Here is a 25630-nt window from a genome sequence, read left to right as displayed (position 1 = left end):
GCAGGCTGCTCTTTAACCCCCTCATCTCTGCTTTCATGCTGAAGTCTGATAGAACAGGAGTGAGCAAAGAGGAGTGCTAGTCCCGCCCTCACTTCCTGGACTTTTTCCTAGCCTGTGGTTCAGCTGGGACATAGATGATGCTGCAGCAGGACAGGATTATGTTCTGGATGATATGGGGACCGCTAGTTGTCTTTTTTTATAAGCCACGATTTCTATAAAAAGGAAATAAAATGTTCTTATGAAGTATATTACAAAGGTAAATGTTTTGCCAACAACAGATAAAAAGTTTTTGAATCTGACAGTGCACATTTAAGTCAGCGCCTGCCACGCATGGAATGTCCACCTGGAACTTTTTCTGGCAGCTGTTGCCTCTGTCTGAATGGGCTCTTAGAATTTTCCTTGTATGCCACAAAATATCTTTAAAGAGCTACTCCGCCCTTAGATGTCTTATCCCCTATCCACAGGATAGGAGATAAGATGTCTGATTGCGGGGGTCTCGCCGCTGGGGATCCCCATGATCTCGGCTGCAGCACCACAGACATCCGGTGCACAGAGCAAACTTTTCTCCGTGCCGGATGACTGGCGATGCGGGGCGGAGTAACATCACGGACATGCCCCTCATTATGTCATGGCCATGCCCCCCTCAATGCAAGTCTATGCGAGGGGGCGTGGCCGTGACATCACATGGAGGTGTGGTCGTGATGTCACGAACGCCGGGTGCAGCAGGGAGATTGCGGGGGTCCCCAGCGACGGGACACCTACGATCAGAAATCTTATCCCCTATCCTTTGGATAGGGGATAAGATGTCTAGGGGCGGAGTACCCCTTTAAGTTGTTCCTTCACAACTTTATTATGTATTTTGTTTTGTAAAATGGAAAGGCCTCAACGTAAATAAAGTTATGGAACATACATTTCATACTAACACATCGGCAGCGGAATCGGAGCCATAAATTTGGAATGTGGGAAATCTGTAACATTTCGAGTGGGAGTCCTGGAGTCTTCAGAAGGAAACGACCGCTATGATGGCTCAAATTTCCACAGTCCGGCTCCTGTGACAGCCGCTGAGTCATAATTGAAGTAATTCAGCTAGAAAACATCTTATACGCCAAACTCCATCTCAATGTGGGCACCGCAAGAATTCGGCAATGACTCACACCGGACAATAAGGTTTTGTGCTAGGCAATGGGACTTGTATAATTTACAGCCAATGGCAACTAAACATTGGACTGGAAATGTGGAAAATATATTAACCCTATAAATTATATGCAGTCTTTTCTGAGGTGGGATACACTTACAGTCATGGCCGTAAATGTTGGCACCCCTGACATTTTTCAATAAAATGAAGTATTTCTTACAGAAAAGGATTGCAGTAACACATTTTGCTATACACATGTTTATTCTCTTTGTGTATATTGGAAAACAAAACAATATATAAACAAAAAAAGGGAGGAAAAAAATGCTAATTGGACATAATGTCACCAAACTCCAAAAATGGGCAGGACAAAATTATTGGCACCCTTAACTTAATATTTGGTTGCACACCCTTTGGAAAAATAACTGAAATCAGTCACTTCCTATAACCATCACTAAGCTTCTTACACCTCTCAGCCGGAATGTTGGACCACTCTTCCTTTGCAAATTGCTCCAGGTCTCTCTTATTGGAAGGCGCCTTTTCGCAACAGTAATTTTAAGATCTCTCCACAGGTGATCAATGGGATTTAGATCTGGACTCATTGCTGCCACTTCAGAACTCTCCAGGGCTTTGTTGCCATCCATTTCTGGGGGGCTTTTTGACGTATGTTTGGGGTCATTGTCCTGCTGGAAGAGCCAAGATCTCCAACACAAACCCAGCTTTCTGACACTGGGCTGTTCAGTGTAATCCGTTGGTAATCCTCAGATTTCATGATGTCTTGTACACATTCAAGGCACCCAGTGCCAGAGGCAGCAAAACAACCCAAAACATCATTTACCCTCCACCATATGTCACTGTAGGTACTGTGTTCTTTTCTTTGTAAGCCTCATTCCGTTTTCAGTAAACAGTAGAATGATGTGCTTTACCAAAAAGCTCCATCTTGGTCTCATCTGTCCACAAGACATTTTCCCAGAAGGATTTTGGCTTACTCAAGTTCATTTTGGCAAAATGTAGTCTTGCTTTTATGTCTCTGTGTCAGCAGTGGGGTCCTCCTGGGTCTCCTCCATAGCGTTTCATTTCATTTAAATGTCGACGAATAGTTCGCGCTGACACTGATGCTCCCTCAGCCTGCAGGACAGCTTGAATATCTTTGGAACTTGTTTGGGGCTGCTTATCCACCATCCGGACTATCCTGCATTGACACCTTTCATCAATTTTTCTCTTGCCCAGGGAGATTGGCTACAGTACCATGGGGTGTAAACTTCTTGATAATGTTGCGCACTGTGGACAAAGGCAAATCTAGATCTCTGGAGATGGACTTGTAACCTTGAGATTGTTGATATTTTTCCACATCTTTGGTTCTCAAGTCCTCAGACAGTTCTCTTCTCCTATTTCTGTTGTCCATGCTTAGTGTGGCACACACAGATCCACAATGCAAAGACTAAGTGAACTTCTCTCCTTTTTATCTGCTTTCAGGTGTGATTTTTATATTGTCCACACCTGTTACTTACAGGTGAGTTTAAAGGAGCATCACATGCTTGAAACAATCTTATTTTTCCACAATTTTGTCCAACCCATTTTTGGAGTTTGGTGACATTATGTCCAATTTGCTTTTTTTCCTCCCTTTTTTGGTTTAGTTCCAATACACACAAAGGGAACAAACATGTGTATAGAAAAACATGTGTTACTGCAATCCTTTTCTGTGAGAAATACTTCATTTTCTTGAGGTGTCAACATTTAGAGCCATGACTGTATGCATCAAATCCTTCCATGTTATCTATATTAATATAATCTATGTAAGTTTGTATAGCTCTCTGCTTGGTACGGTTTCTATTACTATATGACAGTGTTTCCCAACCAGGGTGCCTCCAGCTGTTGCAAAACTACAATTCCCAGCATGCCCGGACTATTTTACCAGAATGTCCAACTGAAAAATTTCCGGCCGGAGATTCAATACACTGACACTTGATAAACCACTAGATAAGCATGTGACTGTCATGAGACTTTGCAACACATGGTATTTGAAGAACATTAAATGAAACTGCTAATTCTGCTTTATTCTATTGTTTTTTTCTATCATTTAATTCTATATTTTCCCATTGAGTTAAAGGGGTACTCTGGTAGAATTTTTTTTTTTTTTTTTTTAAACTGGTACCAGAAAGTTAAGCAGATTTGTAAATTACTTCTATTTTAAAGTCTTAATCCTTCCAGTACTTATCAGCTGCTGTATGCTCCAGAGTAAGTTGTGTAGTCCTTTCTGTCTGACCACAGTGCTCTCTTATGACATCTCTGTCCATGTCAGGAACTGTCCAGAGCAGGAGAGGTTTGCTATGGGGATTTGCTCCTACTATGGACAGTTTCTGACACAGACAGAGGTGTCAGCAGAGAGCATTGTGGTCAGACTGGAAAGAACTACACATCTTCCTCTGGAGCATTCAGCAGCTAATAAGTACTGGAAGGATTAAGATTTTGTAATAGAAGTAATTTGCAAATATGTTTAACTTTCTGGCACCAGTTGATTTTTTTAAAAAAAGTACCCCTTTAAAAAAAAGAAAAAAAAAAAGAAAAACATTCTATAAATAGATACCCTGACCAAAGCCAACTGGTAATAAGGGGGTTGTTCTGATCTATGTTAGGGTATTTAGGCATTTTCTATTACTCTAGTGCAGTGGTCCCTAAACTGTGGCCCTCCAAATGTTGCAAAGCTACAACTCCTAGCATTGTCCAGACCTCTAACAGGGTATTTATGCTTTTTTTTTGTTTTTGTTTTTTTATTGCTCTAGTTCAGTGGTCTCCAAAACTGTGGACCTTCAGATGTTGCAAAACTACAATTCCCAGCATGCTCGGACAGGCAACAGCTGTCCGAACATGCTGGGAGTTGTCATTTTGCAACATCTGGAGATCTACAGTTTGGAGACCACTGCTTTAGTGCATCTACAATGGAAAAATAAAGCAATTGTTCAAATAGTATTAATTTAAAATATTTCAACGTTGTGTGTATACAGCTTTCATGCAGATCTATGTGTATCCATGGTAACAGACTACAAACAAATACTGTATGTAGTCTGATCCTCCCTCTTCTTCCTAAATCTACATATTTCTTCCATCACATTATTGGGTGGGGTGGGGGCTTCCAAACAGAAGACTTTCTAAACACTAAAAAATGTTATTACTTTATTATACCACGTTTTTTGAGATGGTGATAGCATCAGAAGGGTGTTGTTCTGATTTCATTTGATAATGTGAGTCAGTACACATTCACATTGCTCATTGGAAGGTGATCATGTAGTGTTCACACAGTGAGGCATGGCTTTGCACATGTAAGAGGATCCTCTAGTTTTGCAGTGAAGCAACAATTTCTATGTGGCAGTGATCTCCAATCTATGGTGCTACCGCAGCGTAACCACAGCAGGGCCATTGGCTTTAAAGCAGAGATTCCCAACCCAGTCCTCAAAGCCCACCAACATTCCAGGTTCTTTCAGTTACTCCATTGGAATAGAACAGGTAAAAAATGATAAGCCTAGACTATTGGTGGCCTTGAGGACCGGGTAGGAGATCTCGGAGTATAATACCATGTTGGATAAAGTCTAGGAGACATTGAAGTATAATAATACCATGTTAGATACAGTCTAAGACAGGGGTTCTCAACCAGGGGTATGCCAAGGGTTATGTGTCGCCACGGCAGCTCACTATATTGTACCGCAGCAGAGCTGGGGCCGCAGCCACTTTACATGAGCTGCAGTGGCTGCTGGGCCTGACGTGTGACATCCCTGACGTTGCGTGGAGGTGTCTGCACAGAACAGGAGGACGTCACCTGTCGGTGCGGCCCTCCGACTCCCGCCGAACAGGATAGACACAGGCCTGGTAAGCTTGTTAAACTAAGTGTAACACCACAGTATGGGAGGGTGTTATTTTATTTATCTCATATATTGGCCCAGGGGGATCGGAGGGGGGAATAATGGCGCAAGGGGATTAAGATGGAGGGGGGGGGGAATAATGGCAAAAGGGGATTAATATGGAGGGGGGGTAATCATTTACCCCCTCCATTTTAATACCCTTGTGCCACTATTCTCCCTCCCTCTGATTCCCTTTTGCCATAATTATATTATGGCAAAAGGGGATCAGAGGGGGGGAAAGTATTGGCACAAGGGGATTGAATATTGCATCAGAAAGGTAAGCACACGCCATTATGAAATGAAGTACTTTTATTACTTATTTTGTCCGAAGGTACCCCTCGCTCGTAAGTTCCGCTCAAATTTATGCGTGAGGGGTACCCGCGGACATACTTTCACCCTTTGTGGGTACAGTCATGAAAAAAGTTGAGAAGCACTGGTCTAGGAGACCTCAGAGTATCATACCATGTTGGATACAGTCTAGGAGACCTTGAAGTATAATACCATGTTGGATACAGACTAGACCAGTAGTCCCTAACCCAGTCCCCAAGGCCCACCAACATTCCAGGTTTGTTTAGTTTCTCCACAGAAATAGAACAGGGATACATTCTAATCCAGGACTGCTGATGGGCCTTGAAGATTGGGTTAGTAACCTCTGGTTTAAAGTCAATGGGCCTGCTGTTGTGGCTATGTTGCGCTATACGTTGGCATAACATTTTTCTCGAATCCTGACATAATTAAAAAAAAAGTTATGTGCATGGGGCCTTATATACAGCCAGGCACCAGATTCAGACCTCTTCTGAAACAATATAGTGAATTAATTAAAGGGGTATTCTTCAATCAATGCTTGTCAAATAGAATTCAGTGGAGAGTGGCTACTTGCTTGGCTCTTTCTGCAGCTCCCACAGACTTTACTTTTTTGGGGACAACAGGTGTTATGAGGCCACTGTTCTCCACACATAGGTGGGACCCACCAAGCAGGGCTCTGTACACTGAGGACAAGCAGGGCTCTGTACACTGAGGATAAGCAGGGCTCTGTACACTGAGGACAAGCAGGGCTCTGTACACTGAGGACAAGCAGGGCTCTGTACACTGAGGACAAGCAGAGCTCTGTACACTGAGGACAAGCAGGGCTCTGTACACTGAGGACAAGCAGGGCTCTGTGTAGTGAGGCTCACATGCTACCGGCTCACACAGGCAAAAGCTGCAGGGACAGCATTTTTCTTAATACAAAAATATACAAATTTTAAAAAATATAACTAATGTATTTTACAAATATACATATAATGGTATTATCTACATAAAAAAAAAAAAAAAAAAGTTTTTGCAAACAACAGGTACACATTAATATGGACATTAAAATAGCAAGAACAGCCAAAGGGGCTCGGAGGCAAAAGTGAGAACCGTCTGTTGATATGAGGGAGGTATAGTATGCAGAAATGTTTTATGCTTATTTATAACATAACAAATATGTCCTATAGAGCCGTGTTTCCCAAATGGTGTGAATTCAGTAGTTGCAGTTCGGCAACAGCTGTAGGCAACCTGTTTAGAAAACACTGCTGCAAAGGTTATCTCGAGACGCATGGACTTCATAGAGAGGGACCCCCTCAATTATCCAGATAGTCCCTAGTAAATAGTTACTCTCTTGTTTAAATGCACCCTCCTGGATGGCCTTTGATTTAAGTGGTCAATATATAATATTACAATTCCCAAATCCCCCTTCCCCCCTCCCCCCCCAAAAAAAAACATGATCTTGCTTAAAAAAGGTTGCAGCTGGCGTTCCTCTTTCCCTGCAGTGCCAACTGCAGGCGAAATGTAGTATTACATACAAATAAATGGCCAACTATTCAGTATATGAACGGGTAAGTAGGGTCTTGAATGGAGGATTCCCCTCTAGGACATCCATGTATTCTAATAGAAAATATGAAATGAGGTTTTGGAATTAATCCATCTATTCAATGTTATAACTTCCCTATACACAAACACCATGACCATGCCTTATTCTGGATCAACATTTTGGTAAAATGTTGGGTTAACATTTAAAAAAGAACACATGATGCCTCAATGGATACCTTATGGGACAGATCCAAACAGTACTGATGGATCTTATCACTTAGCTTAGGCTTCCACCAAGGTTATTTTGTTCTCTGAAGGTTTATCCTCTTCTTAAAGAGTAGCTATCACTAAATTAAATTTCCCTACTCCCCCTCCCCATCTGTCCCTGACACTAACTACGTCTATCCCTGTCTTTATATTTCTACAAATCCCCATAAAAATACCTTATGTGCAGGAGCTCAGAGTTGACGTAATCTGAAGCCTGTCCGGGGCTCGCTTCTGCCCGTCTCCTCTCTCTCCTGCAGCTCACGCACCGCAATGAATGAGGAGAGGGAGATGCAGGGGGGCAGGGATACTTAAATTTTGCGCGCCACGCGCACGAGCGCTGTACTCGCTCTCTGCCTGTATAGGAAACAGGCAGAGAGCGAGCACAGCGGTCATTCGCACGTGGCGCATGAAATTTAAATATCCCCGCCCCCCTGCATCTCCCTCTCCTCATTCATATGAACGCGAGTTCCGGACCACGCTGTGCCACACTGCCCGGCCAGCGTTGGTCCGAATGTGCTGAACATCAGGGGGGGGGGTAAAGTAATCCTGAGCCATATAGGGTGGCACCTAGTGGGCAGGTTTACAAACGTAAAAAAAACACATATAACACGATTAAAAAAAAATATAATAATATATTAGAATTTTTTTTTTTACATAATCTATTTCATAATTTTTTTTTTTATGAGAGTACCCATTTAATGTAAAAAAAAAAGTGATGGAACCTCTGATGGTGGATCTAGATGTGAATAAAGGTGACAACCTGCATCCAATGTTACGTATGCCTTTGTATTGAGAAATAATATACATGATCACCTGACTGTGTTGTGGTATTTTTACACAGGATGTGGCGGGGATCTGTCCGGTCCCAATGGAACCTTTACCAGTCCCGGTTATCCTATGAAGTATCCTCATAACCGTGAATGTGTCTGGCATATAACCACATCTCCTGGAAGCAGCATCCAGATCACTATTCAGGATTTAGATATAGAACCCCATACGACGTGTAACTATGATGTGCTGGAGGTAAGTTGTTACTGATGATTCTGTATTCATAGAATGAAATAAAGCCCCCCAAAAAAACAGAGCACTATATTACACTATATTATTCATGGTAAAATCTGTCTTGGAAAACAGAGAGACTATGGGGGGAAATTCATGAAACTATGTAAAAGAAAGACTGTCCGGGCCAATCACAGCACAGTGTTCAGCGCACGTTTATGTACATGTAAGCTGAGCTGTGATTGGCCAATACAGTATGGGAAAAAGTGGCAGTCCTTCTTTTACACAGCTTTATAAATCTCCCCTATTATATTTTCATTGTTGTGCATGTGAGCAGAATACAAAGATCCATATAGGTGTATTTACTATATGAACAAAGCTTAAAGGGGTACTCCACTGCCCCAGCGTTGGGAACATTTTGTTCCGAACGCTGGGTGCGGGCCGCGGGGTCGGGACGTCACGGCCACGCCCCTCGTAACGTCACGCCATGCCCCTCGTAACGTTATGACATGCTCCCTCTAATCAAGTCTATGGGAGGGGGCGTGGCGGCATTGAGAGGGCGTAGGGTGACATCACAAGGGGCGTGGCCGTGACGTCACGACCCCCGCAGCCTGCACCCAGCATTCGGAACAAAAGGCAGTGGAGTACCCCTTTAAAGGGAATGTATGACCTAGATTTGTTTTTACTGATTAAAGACAGATATTGGACTATGTTCTTTTTTAATCTGTTTTTATTCTCTGATTTAATTTAATTTTAATTTTATTTTTTCTGCATTATAATGGGGGCAGCCACCTTGCCTGAGCTGTTTTTAACAGTATTTAGAAATATGCTTTACAGCAAGCCCCATAGACACAATAGACAGGAGCTGTCCCATTCTGATCAGTCGGAAATTACTGGGCATGCTCTTTGACCTTTGCAAAGGTCATTCCACGGGGAGGAGGAGGCTGAGCTGTGAGCTTTATCTGTTGTCTTCTCTATCTAATGGTGTCACCTCTTTCTTTAATGCTGTACAGATCACTTTCCAGCAGCCTCCACTTTATGATGACAGACACAACAGAAAGTCTCTGCTTAGTTTTAAGCCTTGTGGCCAGACAAAAATGTTAGGATTATTTTATAATATAATCATAAATTTTATAATGCATAGAAGAATAAGGATAACGCACTCACTGCTGGCTTTGTGGAGAACTTTAGGCTTTATTCGTAGAACGAAATACCTCAATCCAACAAGACAGGAACACAGGGAGCTGGAGGTGGAACAGGTGAGGCTGGGGGTTATTTATAGGGGCGGCGACATGTTTCACGCACTACGGCGCTTCGTCTGGCCCGTACGGGCCAGGCGAAGCGCCGTCGTGCGTGAAACATGTCTGAAGTTCTCTACAAAGCCAGTGGTGAGTGCATTATCCTTATTCTTCTATGTGTTATAGTACCAAGAGTCCTTGTTCTTTTTGGATAGATCGAGGAGCTTTGCACGTGTTGTTTGCTTTACATATGGGAGGACATTCTCTATTGTCTGACTAGCAGTGCCAGACTTCTGTTGTTTATATTATAATATATTTTAGAATATATAATATTTCTAGCAGAATTCCCACAGAAATATTCAGCTCGGAAATTGATTTCAATAGGATTCTGCGGCACTTTGCACGCGATGGAATTTTTGCAGCAGATGTTTCCGGTGTGGAAACCCTCATCCCCTGTTTCTGTCCGTTCGGAAATGCATTGCCGTCTGTTTCCAAGTTGTCCATGAGGAAAGTCCACCCGTGTTTTAAGGGTGAACATTCCGCACGTTTTACTTCGTATGAACATAGCCTTAGGTGTCATTCACTTTTCCCAGAATTCATAGTAGACAGAACCACATCCAGCCAGGGTTGGTGCAAAGATTTTTGCCACCCTAGGTGAAAGCTATTTTTTCCGCTCCTTGACCCTGCCCATTGGCTCCGTCCTTTGATACATCCCACCTTACTACTGGGGTGACACTCTGTAACAAACCCCCTCCTTATGTGATGGTGGTTCTGGCTGGGCAGGTGCTTTGGATTAGCGGCGGATGCTTCAGATGTTGGCTGATCACTAACTTTCTTGCAGCAGGCAAAGTGGTGCCCCCCTCAAGAAGGCGCTCTAGGCGGCTGACTATTTTGCCTATAGACAGCACCGGGCCTGCATCTGTGATGTCCCAGTACAGGACATGGTCCTGTACTACCCTAAGGCCCTGTCAGGTTGAGACCCTCAGTGACCTGGGGGCTCCCTTGCAGGGTCTCCCCCTGTTGTTCCAGAATGTTGTGTATGTTGCTTTAATGCCTAGACAGTATCCTAATGTATAGGTAGTACAAAGGACCTGTGGGAGGTCTAAAGGACCTGTGAAGTCTGTCACATGTTATGTTAGGCAGTTACATGATTTGTTGTCACATGTTCTCCCAGAGAGCACCAGCTTAACCTATGGCCCGCAGCTTGACCAATGGGCTTTAGTCCAGCCCCCCACTATATAAAGGGGCGGCCATTACAATTCACTCTCTTCTCTTCCTTTACTGAGAACCAGCAAGTACAGATCTCAGTGCTAGTGACCAGCATCTGGAAGGCCACAAAGCTACAGTCATTCCAGTAAGTCTCTGCCTGCTGTTACTGAAACTAGTCAAGTCCTGCATATAGTCAAGTCAAGTCCAATCGCGGGTCAAGTTAATTACAAGTATATTGGTCCAGCAAGCTGCGAGGTCCTTCTGAGTTCCTGCCCACCTCTCTGGGATTCTGGCCTAGCTGTGAAGCCCATCTGTCTTAAACTCAGTAAAGCCTCCGTTAAACCATAACTGGTTGTGGACTCTCATTTCACTACTAGCCATTGGAATAGCGGAGATACCGTTGTGCGGTTCCGGTACCCAAAACCACTCTGGCGTCACAAACCCCCCGGGTTAATACCATCTTATCCCGCTTCCTACACCACTATACCCGTGGTCCCATCATACACCGGTGGTTCACCACACATTCAGCTGCACTATGGTGGTGTCTCAAGGTTATAGAGACCCTCCTGATTTAGAATCCTTCTCCTTTTCCTATTCTCCAGCAGTGGTGTCAGGACTGAGCTCCTATAATTGTGCATCATGCTCCAAACATCGGCCCTTCCATTGCTCAGACCTTTGGAATGCCGACTGAAATCCTCAGTAAATGGAGCTAACAGGGCAGAAGGAAATGCTAAAAACAGCTTAACCCCTCAGCTTCACCGGCAACGCTCCGTGCAATGCTACTTCATTTATACATTATTTTTCATGCAAAGTTGAGAACTTGTAAAATATGAATATTCATAGTATATAACTGATATTGTTTTAACATTATAGGGGCTACCTGGTTGAAAAAAATCTGTTTTTTCAACCAGGTAGCCCCTATAATGTTAAAACAATATCAGTTATTGTGAAATTCACCAGGGGCCCCAGTTTAGGATCTAATAGCCAGAGTGGATTGTGAGGGGCGTCTCTTGCAATTTTAATGAGAAGTGTGCAATACCTCATTTCTCCTGTGGTGGCGCTGTAGGGAAATTGAATACTTGCTGTGAGGTTTTCCTAAAGATTAAAACTGATCACTGGGAGTCCCAGCGACAAGATACCCTGTAGTGTAAAGAAAATACAATACTGTCTAAGAGAACTCGGTTTCAGTTTTAAGACTTAAAGGGGTATTTTGATGACTAAAAAGGTATCCCCTATCCATAGGATGGGGGATAAGTGTCTGATCATGGGAGGAGTCTGACTACCATGCAAGTCCATTTTCGGGTGAGTGCCATCATTTCTTCTACATTGCTATGTTGTAAGAATTCTCCTATTTTCTGCAAGATTGAGCACCACCCTTAGGACTATATCCACACTTGCACCTTAATTACGGACGTACGTTCACTCCCTGTACAGCAGTGCCGGATAGTGTTTCTATTTGGATTGTTTGGATATTATTATTATTTATTTTTATGGAGTGCCCCTTGGTTCCAGGGCACTGTACATGTGAAAAGGGGTTAAAATACATATAACACAAACACAAGTACAATGGACATGAAACAGTAAATTAAAGACAGATATAAAGGAAGACAAGGCCCTGCCCATGAGGGCTTACAATCTACAAGGGGAGGGAAACAGTAGGTGAGGGGGACATCTGGTGGAGAGGGGATGAAATGGCACAGGGGAAGATCAAGCACAGGGGGTAATAGAATTGGGGGCTGAAATAGCACAGGGTGATAAAGAGGGGGGTGAAATAGCGCAGGGGGGGAACAAGGGAGGAAGGGATGTGGCACAGGGGGGGGGGTGGGGGGAGATAAAATGGTACAGGGGTGATAAAGGGGGGAGGAAATACTGCATGGGGGGGATCAAGGGAGGCAAATGATTTGGCACAGGGGGGGTAATAAAGGGGGGATAAAATGGTGCAGGGGGGATCAAGGGAGGGAAATGATGTGGCACAAGGGGGTAATAAAGGGGGGGATAAAATGGTGCAGGTGATGATAAGGGGGAGGATGAAATAGCGCAGGGGGATCAAAGGAGGAAAATGATGTGGCACGGGGGAAGGTTCAAGGGGAGAGGAATGAAGTGACACTGACTTGGCCTGACTTGACTATGACTGACTTCACCCCTTCTGTAGCTTACCAGGCTTTGACTTGACCTGTGGGATACTGGACTTTAGGATCCGTGGCTGCGTGGTAGACTCTAGGCCTCTTTAGGACTCCAGACACCCACCTAGAACTTGACCTTACTGCAACTCAGCAAAGTGAGAAGAAGCTCCACCCAGGGCTTATATGGGGGAGACTCTGGTGGGGTCCCATAGGTCACCCTTAGGTCACATGGTCACTGGTACCTCACTGGGTTACAATCACATGACAACAGGTCTTAAAGGCATAACACATTTTATATGCAATACTCTATATAACAAGCATAGAAGCAGATATACCAAGGAACAGGTGCAGGGGGCCCAGGGGTCACTGTACGGAGGCTGCCTGACAGGACAGCAAGGGTAAAGGGTTGCAACTCCTGTACTGGGCCACCACACAGTTATTGCGGCAATGAATAATCTCTCTGTGCATATTATCACAATCGCTTATTGTGTCCTGTAGTCGGATGCATATAACAGATGTAAAGAGTAGCATCAAATTGTAATAAAATGTTTATCTTTAATTCTGGCAGGAGAGAATCCTTACGAGATTAAGATATTAAAGTAGCGTCCTGTCACATGGAGCGTGTGTGACTCACAGACCTCAACCCCTTCTACAGTACAGTCCAAAATATGCAGTGTTGTGGTTATTTTGTTCCTCTAGTACAGTGTTCCCTAACCAGGGGTGCCTCCAGCTGTTGCAAAACTACCACTCCCAGTATGTCCGGACAGCCAACGGCTGTCCGGGCATGCTGGGAGTGGTAGTTTTGCAGCAGCTGGGGACACCCTGTTTGGGAAACACTGCTCTAGACAGTAGAGGAAAGGACAGATAGAATGGAGTAACACATGACTGCGGGATCAGACTACACACAGGATTTGTAGTCTGTTGCCATGGAGATACATTAATGTAATGGGTAAAAATAAGACTGTTTGAAATTTAGTTTAGTCAGGTTTTGAAGAATCCGTTTTTCATCAAAAACCTGATACGGGAACTGTATTGCAAAAGCGTGGTGTGAATGCGTTCCAGTGAGCACGTTCCAGACTCCTGTTCACCTACACTATAATGCAGTGGTCTTCAACCTGCGGACCTCCAGATGTTGCAAAACTACAACTCCCAGCATGCCCGGACAGCCTTCGGCTGTCCGGGCATGCTGGGAGTTGTAGTTTTGAAACATCTGGAGGTCCGCAGGTTGAAGACCACTGCTATAATGTATTGGGTTTAGTGTGGGTGATCTTGCCGACAGTTTTCCTTTAATAACCTGCAGTAACTGTGCTCTGCTGTGAGAACCAGGCCTCCTAAATGTAGTTAATGTATATGAAATATTCTATATAAACTCATTGCCATAGTCCTGGATTATTTCCCATGAAGACAAGAACTAATGTTTCCTGCCTGCTCCCCAGAGGTTCTCAGACACTTGTACAGGATACATATTTTCCCACCGTCAATAGTTTATGACTGGGATCCCATTTGGGGTGTATTCCACATACAGTATCTATTGCATATTTGAGGCTGTGTTCAATCATTTGGTGTACATTGAAATCTAAAGCAGAAAATCGGCAGCTTCAACTCTATATGTCTATAAGGACACTATATATGTGAATACACCCTTAAAGGGGTACTCCGGTGAAAACCTTTTTTCTTTTAAATCAACTGGTGGCAGAAAGTTCAAATTATTTGTAAATTACTTCTATTAAAAAATCTTAATCCTTCCTGTACTTATTAGCTGCTGAATGCCACAGAGGAAATTCCTTTCTTTTTGGAACAATGATGACATCACGAGCACAGTGCTCTCTGCTGGCATCTCTGTCCATTTTAGCAACCGTGCATAGCAGATGTGTGCTAAGGGCAGCATGGTGGCTCAGTGGTTAGCACTTCTGCCTTGCAGTGCTGGGGCCTTGGGTTCAAATCCCACTAAGGACAACAATAAATAAAGAGTTGTTATTATTATAATGACGTCAGCAAAGAGAACTGTGCTCGTGATGTCATCAGAGAGTATTCCAAAAAGAAAAGAATTTCCTCTGTAGTATTCAGCAGCTAATAAGTACAGGAAGGATTAAGATTTTTTAATAGAAGTAATTTGCAAATCTGTTTAACTTTCTGGCACCAGTTGATTTAAAAGAAAAAAGGTTTTCACCGGAGTACCCCTTTAATCTGCAATGAAATTAACAATAGTTTAACCCCAAGAGGACATGTACACCCTGAGAGGCATCTAGACAATGAAGCAAGTGCAGGAGCTCCGCTCGCTTAATAGACCGTAGCTGGGGACTCGCCGCTAATGGTGGACATCAGCGATTATGCTGATGCCTGCCATTAAAGGGGTACTCCCGTGGAAAACTTTTTTTTTATCAACTGGTGCCAGAAAGTTAAACAGATTTGTAAATCACTTCTGTAGTATTAAAAAATCTTAATCCTTCCAGTACGTTTTAGGGGCTATACAGAGAAATCCAAAAAAGAAATGCATTTCCTCTGATGTCATGAACACAGTGCCCTCTGTTGACCTCTGCTGTCCATTTCATGAACTGTCCAGAGCAGGAGAAAATCTCCAGAGCAAACATATGCTGCTCTGGACAGTTCCTAAAATGGACAGCAGAGGTCAGCAGAGAGCACTGTGGTCATGACATCAGAGGAAATGCGTTTCTTTTTTGCATTTCTCTTTAGTATACAGCCCCTAAAAAGTACTGGAAGGATTAAGATTTTTTAATAGAAGTGATTTACAAATCTGTTTAACTTTCTGGCACCAGTTGATTTAAAAAAAAAAAAAAGTTTTCCACGGGAGTACCCCTTTAACTCTTTAGATGCCTTGACTTTGCGAGACTCATCAGACTACCTGCATCGCTATTGCGGGGGATCAGTGAGTCAAGATGGCTGCTGGAGGTCTCCTTACCTCCTCCTGCCGCACTTCCGGGATCCATGTGTATGATCTACCTTCTAGCAGGGTATACAAGTGGATTTCCGGAAAAAAAGATCAGTGTTATGCCAATGCATAGCACTGAATAGTAATAGCAATCGAGTGATTGCTAGAAATAGTCCCCTGGGGGACTTAAATAGGATAAAAATAAATACATTTCAAATCACCCCCATTTTCCTATTTTACAAACTGGTGTAAAAAAAATTATTTGGTATCGTGGTATGTGAAAATGTAAAATATAATGTTTAATATCCTGTATGGTAAAGGCGTAAGCAAAAACAAAATCTAAATTCCAAAATTGCTGATTTTTGGTCACATCATATCCCAGAAAAAATTAGGTAAAAAGTGATCAAAATGTCATATATATGCAAATGTAATACCGATAAAAACTACAGATCATCGCTCATGAAACGTGCAGAGGGGATAGAGTACCTCTTTAGGTGCAGCACTCATCACTTGACTGCTACAATCATCACTCGAGTGGAGGGTTTGGACATTGCACTCAATTCTAAGGCAATGTTCACATGTTGGAACATTCTGTGTACCGCACGAGAATACACTGTCTCATAGACGGCAATGAATTCCATGCGGAGTGCGTAGAAAGAATAGATGTGTTCATTCTTTCTGCGGACATCTGGTGCAGAAATACCGAGGTGTGCACAGCGCAGCAGAATCCTGTGGAATTATACAGGACTCTGCTGCTGCAGAATCTCTGTGCAGAATTTCAATGTGGAATTCTGCACAGAAATTCCAACGTGTGAACATGACCTTGGGTGTCTTTTATAGCATACTTTCAGCTAAACATAGTATTTTATTGTGTGTTTTTGTTTGCTTATGTTTAAAAATTATATATATATATATATATATATATATATATATATATATATATATATATATATATAGATATATATATATATATATATATATATATATATATATACACCTTTTTTTAACCACTATGTGACCCCTGGATTTAATTTTCTCTTTAATAATTTTTTTTCTATTATATTTTTACAGTACATATGAATATTACTATATCCAGCAATAATGTGTGATAATAATGCAATATTTCAGATTTATGGGGGTCCCGAAATGTCCTCTCCGAGGCTGGCTCAGCTCTGTACATCCATAAATCCGGGGAATCCTCTGCAGTACTCCAGCACCAGTAATGCCGTTACCGTTCGCTTCAAGACTGACTTCAGTGGGAGCGCAAAAGGTTTCAGTGCTTCATGGAGGGAAGTGCCTGGAGGTATAACACATTCTACTCCAGTGTCAAAGAAGCTGTTTGTGTCACAGTTTACATACCTCCTCCCTCTCCCACCTCTCCCTGCCTTGGCTGATTGACGTGCATGGCCTACTGCTGGAAGCCGAGCCCTGTACATCAATCAGTCATGACAGGAAGGGGTGGAGGAGGGTGGACCAGTGCATCCTGCAAGCACCACCTCTTTAACACTTTGTGCTCTGAGAATAATCTGGAGCTGACAGATTCCCTTCAAAGTCAGATGTAAATTGGGTCTAAACTCATCCCAAATTTTTTAGGTTGTGGAGGAGTATTTCAAGCACCTAATGGAGAAATCCATTCCCCGAACTATCCTAGTGCCTACAATGACAACACAGAATGCTCATGGCAAATCAGAGTTAACCCTGGATACAGAGTGTTCCTCAACTTTACCGACTTTGAACTGGAGTCTTACTTCTTTTTTTCGTACTGTACCCATGACAGTGTCACAGTAAGTAAAGGTTTATGTTTTTTTTTTTTTTTTTTTTCTAACTTTGAGATTGTATGGTCAACTATAGGCACATGCTCGAAAGCTGGTGATACACATAAGTTAGTATTCAGCAAACAGAAACAACACTAAAGTACCTTGCACCACTGCTACTAAAAAGTATGACAATACAGGTACAAGCACAGGTAAACATTGAAGAGGCTGCAGATCTCAAAGGAACACCATAGCCCATTGAAAGAGCTGACCAGTGGGGGTGCTCCCCGCCAATATACTATTGATGGCATATCCCGATTCCCTTTGTCGTTTGAAAGTTTGGGGGCCCCCATATACTTGATTGTTGCACAAACCCAAAGGATGTAAATGGCTACTAAAATTGTCTCCATTAGGCTCCATGGTAATCTACAGTAAATTTTGTTCAGTAGAAGATTGGGTCCCAATGTTAATTCAAACGCTAACATGGGTGTTATCCAGTAAACTCTACAATCTATCACCATTCATGACTGGTCAGACAAGGGGAATATTATATTCTATTAACTTCATAGACCATCTAAAGATTAGCTGACTATGCAGAGGTCTTGGAGATGATCACCCTTCTGGTATGTACAGGATCTGGACAATGACATCCTTCCCTGCCAATAGACTAGAGAAAATGGCACCCTGTGACCTTCTCTGTCGTGTCCAAAATCTCCAAACAGTACTTGGTTTGTGTTATCTGCGTGTGTGTGAACTAGGGGACAAACACAATGAAGACGTGCCAAGCTGAAATAGTTCAAATGCGCCAATTTTTCTTCATTAACCACCACATCTTTGATAGACACACAGGCATCGAGTTGTTCTGAACAAAAGGCTCCATTGGAAATTAAAAGTTTTTTAGAAGCTGGAAGATGTGTCAATACTAAAAGAGAATGTTCTGCTACTATTCTGAATCTAGTTTTGTCCCAGTATTACATAGGTCATAAGATCATAAGGTGGTCAACAAGACCATGTCCTGGGATATTTATATAAAATGCTCATTATGGTTATGTTTCAACCTTAAACATGTAAGGTTTATCCACAGAAAAGGAAATAATTGACTGGTGGGGGTCCTACGGCTGTCACCTTCCATCACCCCATTGCACACATCGGAGCCAAAAAGATAGAGAAGTGTTGCCTAGTTTTGCTTAGACACTCTCCATTATAGTCAGGGAGATGCCAACATAGCCATGCCACTCGGTCATCTGTTTCTGGAACTCCCACTTCCATGGGCCAAAAATGTTAATATTAGAATATACTTTATTGTTTAATATATTTATTATATAGTATGTGATAATATATTGGATAAGGTAACACCTACTGCAAATTGAGAAGTCCTAGACATTTCATGACAATGCAACCTCGTAATGGAGTTCAGCCCAGGAGGAGTGCCAGTAAAGGGAAGAGAAGCTGCGGGTAGGCTGGGCCTTGCAGCACCACAGCCGTCTCTGAAAAGTACAACTGGCTGTATCAGTCTAGAGCACCATATAGGTACATATAGGAGTGAGGATTCCTGTCTATTGCCTGACTCCCTGCTTCTGTAGGTACAGTACCGTAGTTAGTAGTGATGCACACAGTACTGTGCGCATTGCTGCTCACTCTGCAATTGTCAGGCCAGGAGCTCTTATACACAGCCTTGAAAATGTACACTGAAATTAGTTAAACTTAACTTGGTGAGTTCAGATTTACCAAACCCAAGTTTTTATTCTTGAGAAAACACTCATTACCACTGATTATTTTTAAATGTTAATATTTATTACCTTGTATATTCCTTTTTGCATTTTGTCTGGTAGGTCTATGATGGTGAAAACAGTGATGCTGTACTACTTGCTACTCTGTGTGGAAGCCAAATTCCCAATGCAGTTACGTCTACGCAGAACACCATGTTTGTTCGCATGAGGTCTGACGGCAGTAACAGATATAAGGGCTTCAGTGCCCACTTCATGGAAAGTAAGCTCCCGATTGTTTTGTAATGTCCAAAACCCAATGGCAAATCTCTTCTTCTCTGGGAACATTACCCATGACTTATTCTTCTCTTATATCATGAGTAGCAATAGGAATATAGGCAATAAAGAAAAGGGTAAATAAAGGATGTGAGGTCTACGTGTGTGTATTTATGTATGTATATGTGTGTAGCATAATAGCGAACAGAGTGGCACAGTGTAATAGGCTATACGCCAGGCAGGAAAAAAGCAGGTGCTTAGCCAGTCTGAACCTTGAGCAAAGACGATCCAAATCCAAAAGACAAAAATAAGGCAAAAAGCGGCACTCCAGTGATCCAAAATATAGAGTGATATTTATTCACCCATCTATAAGGTGCAATGTTTCGACCCTCTCTATGGGGTCTTTTTCAAGCATATATATGTGTGTAGGTATTTATGTTCTAGCATAACTTCCAAATGGCTGGAGATATTTTGATAAAACTTGGCCACGTTACTTACATATCAATTAAAAATGTAATAGAGTTAAATTAACTCTAACCCACCCGCTTATGCAAGAGATTTCCCGGGACTATTAAACATCCTGCCATCTGTCCGGCAGGCAGGTGCAGAAAATATGAAGTTGGCATAAGAGGTTGGGATATGAAGTTGGGATATGAGGCTGGAATATGAGGTCAGGATATGAGGTCGGGATATGATGTAGAGATATGAGGATGGCATATGAAGTCAGGATATGAGCACGAGATGTGAGGACGGCATATGAGGTCAGGATATAAGGTCAGGATATGAGGTCAGGATAGGAGGACGATATATGAGGTCGGGATATGAGGACGAGATATGAGTACGGGAGCATCATTTTTGTTTTTCCTCTCTTAAAAGGTTTGGGTAGGAAGACTAGTAGCTAGAATCTCTTCTATCTCATGCTTATCATGGCCTGTAGGCCCTCTGAATTCAGCAGAATAAAGGCTGCTCTTTTTGGGAGCCTTTACTCTGTCACAGTTGTTGTCCTACAGCTGCCCATGTTTCCTGAGTCTAAATAAAGGGAAGTGGAAGTTCCCCACAAACCTGTTAATTATCAGAACTCTTCCACTACTAATATGTAATATTGCAATACATTAGGGAATAGCTTTTCAGGACTTCACTAGAGTTCCCTCATTCTATGAGAAGTTGTTCACATTAGTAATATTACTCATGGCCTGACCTTGGGTTCTTTCCCTTTAATTCTCTTGCAGCATGCGGAAGTTCTATTGTGACTGATGCCATTGGCGGTGTAATTTCCTCCCCATTGTATCCGGCCAAGTATCCAAATAATCAGAACTGTTCATGGATTATAAAGGCTCAGGATCCATGTAAGTTACTAGTAAACAGTACATGATGTAGATAGAACTGTTTTTTTTATATGCAGCTATTTTAATTTGGATGGTGGATGTATCTAAGTAACATCACTTAGGGACACAAGAAAATCATTCATAAGGCTTTTTTATTATCATTCATCAAATATTGAAAATTCATTTTAAATAATTTTCTTCGAAAAGCTTCTGCCATTGTCTCTATTCAGCTGACATTTGTCATACAGGTTTTTTTTTCCATACGTTGGGCACTGTATAATATTATTTAATTTACATTGTACAGTATATTCTTTTTTTACACTCTTTAAAGGGGTTATCTGGCCAAAGACATCTTATCCCCCATACAAAGGATAGGGGATAAGATGTCTGATCGCTAGGGGCCCGCTGCTGGGACCCCCTGCGATTTCCGTGCAGCACCCGCATGATGTCACGCCACGCTCCCTCCCTTAGACATGAATGGAGGGGGCGTGGCGTGACATCACAAGGGGGCGTGTTGTTATACAAACAAAGAGCTTTCCAAGACTGGAGACGCAGCCCCGTATAGAATGCTGGGGCTGCTCTTTGGCCGGATAACCCCTTTAAAGAAGATGTCCTCTTTTAGCAGTGGAATTCATCTTTGACACTGAAATTGCAACACCAAGAAGGAAACATCATAGAATTATGGGAAACACAGGATGGATAGACATGGTATGCAAATGATGAAAACAGTTAAAGGGGTATTCCGGGCAAAAACATCTTATCCCCTATCGAAAGGATAGGGGATAAGATGTCTGAACGCGGGGGGCTAGCCGCTGGGACCCCCAGCGATCTCCCTGCAGCAGCCCGCATTCTATGCGTAGCTGCATCTGAAGTTTTGGAAACCTCCGGGCTTCCGAGACGGGGACGTGACATCACACCACTCCCCCTCCATTCATGTCTATGGGAGGGGGCGTTGCGGCCGTTACGCCCCCTCCCATAGAAATTAATGGAGGGGACGTGGCGTGACGTCATGTCCCCATCTCGGAAGCATGGCGGTTTCCGAAACTTCAGACGCAGCTGCGCATTGAATGCGGGCTGCTGCAGGGAGATCGGGGGGGGGGGGGGGGGGTCCCAGCGGCAGGCCCCCCCCCCCCCGCGATCAGACATCTTATCCCCTATCCTTTCGATAGGGGATAAGATGTTTTTGCCCGGAATAGCTTTTTAAACAAAATATTGAAAACATCTTGGTTTATTCACTATCGAGTATGAGCACCATGTGCCGAAATACCCACACTAGAACGCTTTGCCATGCTATCAATGAGGTAGCCAATCAATTATTGGTTGTCTGAAGAATGTTCTGCCACGCTGAATGTACTTGGACATCAATAATCAAGATCCACTGCTGGCAGTTCCCTTTTTTTTTTCCGGCAATTGCCGACCAATGACATCCCTGATGTGCTCCATGGGAGACAAGCCCAGTGACCCTGAAGGTCATGGTAGCAGATTTAGGCCGTTCAGTCTGCTCTCAATAGCACGAATAACATGCCCGATGGCATTGTTGTGTTAAAAAAACACTCCTAAGACACCTTGGAGAAATGTCCGTACCTCTATTTCCACAAGTAAATCAATGTAAGGCCGAGCAAATTTACCTGAAATGAAGACTTGATTGGTCCAACTACCGTACATTATGCCATCCCACACTATAATCCTGGTAGAAAGGCCAGTGTGACATTTCCTCGTGAAGGCCTCTTCATGGGGGGACATTTATCAAAACCTGTGCAAAGGAAAAGTTGCCCAGTTGCCCATAGCAACCAATCAGATCGCTTCTTTCATTTTGCAGAGGCCTTGTTAAAAATGAAAGAAGCAATCTGATTGGTTGCTACGGGCAACTGGGTAACTTTTCCTCTGGACAGGTTTTGATAAATCTCCCACATGGTCTCCAGACCAATCTGGTCCAAATACTTTAGGCACTGTATGGTATGATGGTATGGTTATTTGCACACTGGATGACAACCTATCATATCTAGGGTCTTCTTGGTGTTTCAATTTCAAAATCTGCAATAAATCCTCAGTGGTGAGGAGTCTGCTCTAGAAATAATGTAGATCTGCATCAAAATCGGCAAATACAGATTTTAAACCATTTTTTTTTTTCAATTTAATTTACATAAAAACCACAGCAGAAAATCTACTCCAAAATATATGTTAGTTGGTGCAATTTTCTGCTGTTGGTTTCTGGCTGCAACTTGTGCCCGTAGGCTATTTACTTTTTTTATTTGTTATGTTATATACATATGGCTATAGGCTTATTAATTATTTTCCATTGCAGCAGTTTAAAATGTATTTTCAGTCACGATCTTAGGTTACATACAATGGCCGAGGGGCCGTCACGTCCCATCGGCCATTTTATGTATCCTAAAACCGGGACTGAAAAAAACATTTTAAACTGCTGCAATGGTGAGTGCTATGAAGTATTTTCTTTTGGATAAAAAGAGAAAAAAGTGAGTTCAGCACTGCCACGTAACGGATTCAGGAGGCTGTGTGAACTGCAGTCTATTACCTGGGAACACAGTCCGGGCTTATTCACAGTGCTCGATCCCCCAGAACAACAGCAAGTACACACTCTTGAGAAGAAAAGACAGGGTGGCACCTGTAGTAAAGCAAATCTATTATTCCTTATTCCGGTATGGTCACGGATAACAACACTGGCCAATGGGCCGTTTCACGCTCACATGCATTTAATCATGGCCTATGAATGAGCTCATGTGAGCATGAAACAGCCCGTTGGCCAGTGTTGTTATCCGTGACCATATCGGGACAAAAGAGTGGCTTTGCTACAGGTGCCACCCTGTCTTTTCTTCTCAAGAGTGTCTATTTTCTTTTGGGACTTTTATACCTCTGTATTTCATGATAGAGCACAGCTGATATGTAGAGGTAAGCAAGAGGTGTGTGGTGTACAGGTGTGCTCCAAGGAGCGGTCATAAGGAAGGGGCGCCATGCTTTTTCTACTAGAAGACTTATTACTTATTTTATTTGTTATTTTATATACATGTGGCTGTACGCTTCTAGCTAACTTCTTTTATTTGTAGTAATTATAATTCTTGTCGCTTCTCTCAACAGTTAACCACATCACTATTTCCTTCACGGACTTTGAAACTCAGAAAATAAGTGGGAATTGTACTGAAGACTTTGTAGAGATTTTAGATGGAGATAATTATGGCTCCCCTTCTATAGGTATATAAGAGAACTGTATCTGTATGATGGATGTTTATAATAGTCCTGACCCAGGGGCGTAGCAATAGAGGTAGCAGTCGCATCAGGGCCCTGGTGCCTAAGGGGGCCCCAAAGCACATCTGCCCCATAAGAGACTAGTATTATATTTGGCATATGGGGCCTTGTTGCAGATTTTGCATCGGAGCCCAGACGCTACAAGCTACGCCTCTGCCCTGACTGGTAGGGAGCTCAGGGGTCAGGGCTCCTGCTTCATAGGACTGGGTTCCCTTTGTGACCAGGAAACATGAGCATAAAGTTCATTACACTATGTTTATGCATTGGCACGTTTCTTGTACATAAATTCTTCAATACACTTAAAAATATGAAAAAAATAACCCGCATTGCACCCAAAACCTAAGGCCGGATTCACACAGTGCAAGAAAATCAGTGAATAATTTATTAACACTCCCCTTTTCAGCCATAAAATTGCTGAAAATGTACATCTGGCTAAAGGCTATGCTCACACATTGTAGAACAAGTCGTATTTTTTGCAAAAATACAGCTGTAAGATTTAGTTCAAATAACAAATAAAAGTCTATTGAAAAGCAGCCATTAAAATAATGGCCATGTTTATTGTTTGGGGTTGTAAAAAAGAAATAACAACATCCGACGAGAAAAGGGGAAAAACAGAATCTGACCATAAAACAGGAAAAACTGTCACAATAATTGTAAAAAGGTTGCAATTCCTACAATTCTTAATCTTAGTTTTTTAGTATTTTTTTTAGCCCCCTCACCCGAAAAAAAAAACCCACTCCAAACAAATGCCCCGTTAAACAAACATGTGCATGAAAATATTCCCAAGAGATATACAAAAATAGTTAAATGGTACTCCAAAGAACTGAAAAAAATCCACAGGCTAAGAAATAAGTGTCAGATCACGGCAGGGGACTCAACTGGTGACTGGCTGAGCAGGCTGTCGCGTGCGCTTGTCTCAAAGTGTCAGCCGGGTAAGTAGGGAGTCCCTATATAGGAGGTCGCAGGGGGCCCAGCTGTCCTATGGATAGATGAGTTTCAGTTCCCCAGAATACCCCTTTAATAATTTGAGGCTCCTTCTGGTTGTAGATTATTTTTAAATTGGACAGAGCCTTGTATAAAATGGTTATGAGGTACTGTACTAAAGATATAGGAACTTCTATATTGCCTGAATTTTTAATCTGCTGTATGCAGCCTGACACTGGATGCCCGCCCCTTCTTGTATGTCACTTTCCTTAATAGTACCATATTTACCATATGGACAGGGCATGAGACTGCCAGAGGGCCCATGGTAGTCTTCCCTTCTTGCCATGACATTAATAGTACCTCTAGTTGCCACTAGGGAGAGTTTACTGTATACAGATTAATGGAGCTCACATACAAGTAAATCATTATGTATTTAGCTCCCTCTAGTGTTGACTGCATTCAATACAAATAATATAATTTATCAAGTCAGTCTCTCACCTAGCTGTTCACATGGTGCAGTATGATTATCTGTAGACTGCTTTACATGTAGCTTTTATTTGTAGGCCGTTTTTGTGGAACAGTCCTACCACATCCTGTGACGTCTCTCAGTAATGCCCTAGTGCTCAGATTTGTCTCAGATGACAACACAAATGGGAAAGGCTTCCGTGCATCGTACTCAGCATCATTGTCAGGTAAGGCAGATAATATTCATGTTGTGGCTCGGTCAGCGATGTGTCGACTGGGGTGACTATTGTGTTGACTATTCTTGAATATTAAAGAGGTTGTCTGGTTTA

The 25630-nt window shown here is 42.6% G+C and overlaps 1 protein-coding gene across 1 annotated transcript in view; it reads left to right on the top strand.

Moving 5' to 3' along the window:
• Positions 1-25630, top strand: part of CUBN (cubilin) — a 219464-nt gene that overhangs the window by 93750 nt on the left and 100084 nt on the right. The window contains 7 exon segments of the mRNA XM_056519174.1: positions 7970-8151; positions 16716-16890; positions 17181-17371; positions 19174-19330; positions 20553-20669; positions 23745-23858; positions 25400-25528. Of these exon segments, the coding sequence (XP_056375149.1) occupies positions 7970-8151; positions 16716-16890; positions 17181-17371; positions 19174-19330; positions 20553-20669; positions 23745-23858; positions 25400-25528 (1065 nt within the window).

Source organism: Hyla sarda, chromosome 5, assembly GCF_029499605.1.
Source record: "Hyla sarda isolate aHylSar1 chromosome 5, aHylSar1.hap1, whole genome shotgun sequence".
NCBI lineage: Eukaryota > Metazoa > Chordata > Amphibia > Anura > Hylidae > Hyla > Hyla sarda.
This window is presented reverse-complemented; position numbering and strand designations above follow the sequence as displayed.